We start from the raw sequence: 6,000 nt of genomic DNA on the forward strand, positions 1-6,000 counted from the left end.
GGCTTCTTTGCAATGAGTTTGTCAGGTTTCTGGTGGCTCCCAAGACCAGTGAAGCATCCTTCCATGCTGTTATCCTTCCCCTGTATGGGTTTAGTACCAGAAGGCTGTGTTTTGGGGGCAGGTGTCTTATTTCTGCTGTTGAACCTGATGGAAAATGTTGGCTCTCTAGTTCCATGCCTACTTATGATTCTCCATGTTCCTGTTTGTAGCGAGTCATACTGAAGGCAGACTGATAAGGAGAGAGGACAGACAAGATAATGCTGTGCTTTAAGCAGCCTTCACCGCTTTTTTCTGCTGCAGATCACAGTGGTACCCAGTCAGGCCAGGTGGAGTTCACCAAGGCGCGGGAGGGTTATTTTAAGAAGCTAGGTAAATACCTGCTTTTGCACTAAGGTTTTAATTTGAAAACAGTCTTGTGAAGGGTCCTTCCCTGAGTGCAGCAGCCCCTTGGTTTGCTGCTCAGCTAGTCCTGTCAAAGAGCCGGCTGAGTTGTTCTCCGAGCAGGCTTCCTCGGGACAGGCTCGAGAGTGCCCTCCTTGTGGGAGGAGGGGCAGGCCCCCACCCCCTACACATGTATTTAGATTTTAATTACTTCCCCCATCTTAAATAAATTAACTGGCTGGGGAAACATTTTGCTGTGAAATGCATTTAGCTGCGTGTCCTTTCAGCCTGCTGCGGACTGTAATTCTCCTAGAAGAAAAGGCATTGAAGGAGGTCCTTTGTTGGCATTAGCAGGTGGACAGTTGAGGCAGCCTTGACCTCTGCCAGAAAAGGTCCTGACTTGTAGCGTTGGTCAAGTCTTTTAACCCGCTTTTATGCCCCTGGACAGGACACTGCTGCCCTGTTCCCTCCACCCACTTCACACTTGCAGTGTATTATTTTCCCCCTTCCCCCCACTTCAAAGCCCCCCTTCGGCTGGCGTCGCGGGCAGGGCTGGACATGGAGCGCAGGCAGTTGGACGGGCTGGGGAGGGCTCTCGTCCACGCATGTCTCCTGTCCTCGCCTGCCGTCCGTGTGTGGTGTGGCTGTGTTCAGCACTCACGCTCCTGCCGTGCCTGCTTCTCTCTGCAGTTTTCTAATTGCTGTGTTTTCTGTTCAGGGCTTTTTTTCATTCGCTGCGTGCCTGGCTGAGGGCTCTTTGCTCTAACTGTGACTAAGGGAAGTGCGGGCATCCCGCCTCTGCGCCCGGCTGGCTGGACTCTCCCCTGCAACAGCACTTAGACGTGCTGGATTGAAGGTGTCTTAGTGCTTCAGAGAGGGGGACTCTGCTAGACCAAGGTTTTGGGGCCTGCGAGCTCCCTCTCAGAGCAGGCAGTGTCTGGAGACTGCGCCGCAGAGCCAGTTGTGGCTGTTCAGAGAGTGTCGCGGCTGCCTCTGCGGACGGTGCGTGTGGGGGTAGCGCCGAGGGCAGGAGGAGCTGGCTGTGCTTGTGCAGAGCTCAGGGCTCCCTTCGGTCCTGAGGACCCTGCGCCTGGTGGCAGTTTGGCTGCCCCAGAGCTGTGTGCAGGGGCAGATGGTGCGCTGGAGGCTCGTGCCTGTACAGGTGGGTGTTGCCCGCCGGTGCTCCTTCAGACGTGGTCTGCTGGTGAGAGTGGGAGTGATGGATGCGGACCCCTGAAAACCAAGTGAGATGACTCAAAACGTGGATGTTCCCTTGGCAGCTCCATGGCTGGAGGTCGAGGTGGCAGGTCTCAATTCTGTCAGGGGTTTGAACCCTCCGTCCCTGTGCTAGATGAGGGTGGCCTGACAGCGTAGGGTGGTTGATATGCAAACTGAGCAGCTCCCAGCAATGGTGCTCCGGCTTGAGCAGGTCGCAGCAGCAGGGAGACTTGGCTTAATACCCTTTAACAGGGCACAGGTGAGATGAAATCAGGAACTTGAGCTCTTCCTTGGCTTTCTCTGAACTAAAGATGCCCACCACTGTAGAAAGGTGGAAGCTGAAGTGTGACATCTGGGCAACTGAGGTAGATCCAGGGCCTGTCTAGTGGAAAGGTAGATGCCACTGGCTGGAAACTGTCACCTGTTCCATATTGACGTGCCCCTTGTTGTCATCTTTGCACAGGCCAACAGAGCCAGCAGCAGAACAGCCATCCCGATTACAGCAAAGCATGGGAGGAGTATTTCAAAAAACAGAGTGAGTGAAACAGGGTTATTGGAGATGAAACAACTCTTGTTGTAAACAGAGTTACCTCTAATTGACGACTTGCGTCTCCATCCCCTGCCATTATTAGCTTCCAGTCCTCTCCAAAACCCCTTTTGGTTCTCTCCTGTTGGTGATGGTGCATGTAGTTCTCCCACTGAAAGCTCTCGGTCGTGCTGTCTGCTGTCACACCTCGGGAGAGGTGCTCCCCTGGAACCACAGTAGACCTTGTGTTCCCCCATGCCTGGGGGAAACATAGCGCACGGCAAGAACTGATGCTAACAAAAACCAGAAAGCTGAAGATGGGTTGTTGAGAGGGTAGGAGAGCTCTGCGCATGTGGAAAAACACGGGCCTGGCTTTCTCCATTCTGTTAAGCAGCACAGGATGCCGACTTCTGGATTTGTGTTTGACACCGTGCTGCTGGAGCCTTCAGGCCAAGGATGAAGGGTGCAGGCCGTCAGACCCTGTCCCTGCAGCCACGGGAACCATCTCTTAACGCTTTCTAGCTGCTGTTGCCTTGTCACTTGCAGGCCAGTTCGAAGCCTGTCCTGTCATATCCAAACAGCAGAAAGCCGGTATTGCTCTTTCAGATGTCTGCAGCTGTCGGAAGGGGGCTGGCTCTTCTTTAAGCTTTCCAAAAGGAGATCCTAACCCTGGGCTTGGTCTTGCTGAATTGCTCATCTCTCCCTTTTCCCTTCTTTTCCTCCAGGTCATGCTGCCAGTGCTGCTTCTCAGGCAAGTTCCCAGCCGGACTACACGATGGCTTGGGCAGAGTATTACAGACAGCAGGCTGCCTACTATGGGCAGACACTAGGGCAGGCTCAGGCCCACAGCCAGGTCTGTATTCACGTTCCCCGAACCCCACTGCTCTTTCCCTCGGGGACTTGGGTACGTTGGCCTTGCCCTGGTGTGGGGAGTCTGCACTGGGTTCACACGGTGAAGCAGGGAGGTATTTTGTGGCTGAGGAAGTGACCGCAGAAGTGAGAAAATGCTCACTCCTTCCTGTCATGTTGTCTCAATGTCAGAGTCTTATTTCCCCGTGATGGGTTTTTTGGGAGTGGACTGGGAGGTTATTTGTTTCTCCTGGGAGCCTTTCCTTATAACCCCCAGGCTGTTTTGTGGCTTTGGGGAATTAAAGTAAAAGGCATGATGGAGCCAGGCTGGCAGGGTAGCACAACACCGGCACATCGTGCAGTCTGGGACCACGTGTGCCGACTGTGCCTTTCTCTTGCAAGCTTTGTGCTGGGACAGGAGCTGCGCACTTGCTGGGCAGGGAGCCCCCTGTCCTTGAAAGGGAGGGGAAGACTGTTGAAAAATAATTTGGATTAACCAGCTGCCAAGTAAAATCTTGCCTCACCTGTCGCTCTGACCACCGGAGGGTTGTGTGGGATTTATTGTGGTCGCACCCACAGGGCTTTCCTGAGCGCTGGGTTTGCAGAGCGAATGTCTTAGCGCTCGGCGAAAAGTCCGCGCAGAGCACACTTGCCTTAGTGGGATCTGGCGCTTCTCCCCACCGAATCTTGTTCTCACTCTGGCTCCTCGGAGCAGGAGCCGGCCAGGACGCAGGCGGTGTGGGGAGCCAGCACCGTCCTCAGGCAGCTGCAGCCTCCCCGCTGCTGCTCTCCGGCGCTGCCGAGGTCGAGCAGGGCGAGCTGGGCGCAGGAATCGGTGCTTGCCGCGGGCGCTGGCCAAGTGTGACCTAGAAGTGGTGATAAAAGGGAGTTCCCTTCATGCCTCTCTCAAAGTCTGGCCCTCTAGAGAAGAGAGATCTTGTTCGATAAAAGGCATGAACTCCTGGAAGGCGAGCGCAGGGGTAGCAGGCGTTAGGGCAGCAGAGATCTCTTCGGTAGCGGCCGTTGGAGGTAGCGATCCTGCTCGGCTGGAACGGGAGCGCGAGACCTGGCTGCGTCGGGGGAGGAGGGCTCGACAGCGTTAGCCGTTTGCTGCCACTGAGTAACTTTTCCTTTTCCTCCCCTCTCTAGGAGCAGTAGAACAAGGTCCTCGTGGCAATTTTTTTTTTTTTTCTTGGAATCATTGTGGAAGAAAACCTTTTTGTAACAGAGGTTTCTAGATTTGCAACATTTTGATGAAGACTTTTGTTTGTGAAACACTAGTTGTAGGATAATCTATACTGAACTTTTCTAAGAATCAGGAACAATTAGCAATGTACTAAACTTATGGACATGCTGGTAATTTTGTTTCCAAATTTGTTTAAAAAAAAAAAAAAAACAAACCTCCGGGATTCTTTTTGGAGAGAAGCCAGAGAATTTACAGGCACCAAAACGCACCCCAGAGCTGTGACATTTCAACATGTGGTTTTTTTGTGTGTTTTTTTTTTTTCCTTTTAATTTTCAATCTTTTCTGTTGCAACAGAAAGAGTGGCTTGGAAGTCTTAGGTGGTATGTAACAAATCCTAAAAAGAAAAAAAAAAATTTTAAACAGTATTTAAATATTCTTAAATATGTAAATTCATTAAATGTTTTACTTCTAATTTCTTGTATCTTGGCTGTCTTTGATTTTATTGCATTTTTTTAAAAACTGAACTATGATATGTATTGTAATTAATTATGTGAATTTGCTGTCAGGCAAGTTATGGGCGGGGGGCATTTTGTAGTGTTTGTATAATTTCTAGAGTCTAAAGGGGTAATATAAAAATGTGTTAATTTTTTTAGCAATACATTTTTCATGTCTCCATTGCTAGTTGCATTTATGTATCTAAGACCTCCAAGCTTGTTTAAAAAAAAAAAAAAGAAAACAAAACAAAAAAAAGAAAAAACTTTCCTCTATGCTCTCAGAAATATAAATACTGTTATTTTTAATATTAAAATGAATCTGCTATTAGTACCTTTAACAAACACTGTGGAACATAAAACCATATAAAAGCTAGTAACTATTTTTTAATTCCAGGGTGTTTTTTGCTTTTTCATTTCTTTTAAATATTTTCTTATCTAATATTTGTCAAATTACCTAGAGAAATAAATGAATCTAGTATTAACCACAGTATGCGCTAAATAATTTTGATTTAATAAAAGGGATAATATGATTTCCAATGTTTACTGTAGTGTTTCTTGTACAGATAACAGTGTATTTTTAAAGGAAAAACGGAATTGAAGCTATTTTTTCTTGCATTTTTAATTGCCCTGCAGGACATTCCGTTTTGAAATGTACTGAAGTTACTGTTCTTGGGTTCTTTCCTTATTTTTCCTTATGCTTGAAATGTCTAACTATAAAGAGACGCAATTGGATAATGTTGAGCATGGTGTTTTAAAAAAAAAAAAAGTGTTCTTTTTATTTGACTGACAGTTGCATTTTACACTCTATATAATAAAATTTCCACAAGGTGTCTTGTGGGTGAAGTATTTCCAGTCTGGTTTGCTCCGTTTGCTCCCCCCGCGCAGCGAGCCCCCCGCCCGCAGACCCCCGGCTCCTCGCGCCGTCGTGCTCGCGCCGTGGCGCCCGGGTAGCTTGGGATGATCGGCGAAGTCGGCTCGAGCCTTAACTCTGGTGAGACTCTGTCCACGTCGCGTCAAAGTGCCTCTTGGCACCGAGGGTTTCCACAGTAGGGTGCTGTAATTGTAGCTGTTTGGGCCAGAACGAGCTGTTTTTAAAAAGGGAAGTTTCCTACACGCCAGAGGGGTGTGGATTTACAGCCGCACAAGGGTGTCGCTGCTCGGCGAGGAGGCGGCAGCCCCTGGGTTTAATACCCTGAATTTGTCGCTCCTCCACAACTTCGTCTTTGCGGCCGAATCTGTCCAGGACTCGCCCCGCGCCCTCCCTGCGAACGGGGTGGCCGGAGCAGCGCTGGCCCGCGGAGGGACGCGGCGCTGGCCGTTCCCATCTGTGACATACGTCAAGGAGC

At 49.7% G+C, this 6,000-nt stretch overlaps 1 protein-coding gene across 4 annotated transcripts in view; it reads left to right on the forward strand.

Annotated features, from left to right (window-relative positions):
• Positions 1 to 5,500, forward strand: part of FUBP3 (far upstream element binding protein 3) — a 40,793-nt gene extending 35,293 nt beyond the window's left edge. For 2 of the 4 annotated variants that reach the window (XM_075112657.1, XM_075112653.1), the window contains exons 17-19: positions 2,063 to 2,134; positions 2,851 to 2,978; positions 4,124 to 5,500. In XM_075112657.1, coding sequence (XP_074968758.1) covers positions 2,063 to 2,134; positions 2,851 to 2,978; positions 4,124 to 4,132 — 209 coding nt within the window. In that variant the 3' untranslated portion in view covers positions 4,133 to 5,500. The remainder of the gene's footprint in view (positions 1 to 2,062; positions 2,135 to 2,850; positions 2,979 to 4,123) is intronic. The other 2 variants (XM_075112654.1, XM_075112656.1) reach the window with 1 other exon arrangement.
• Positions 5,501 to 6,000: the final 500 nt, after the last annotated feature.

The sequence above is a fragment of the Phalacrocorax aristotelis genome, chromosome 17, assembly GCF_949628215.1.
Source record: "Phalacrocorax aristotelis chromosome 17, bGulAri2.1, whole genome shotgun sequence".
Taxonomy (NCBI): Eukaryota; Metazoa; Chordata; class Aves; order Suliformes; family Phalacrocoracidae; genus Phalacrocorax; species Phalacrocorax aristotelis.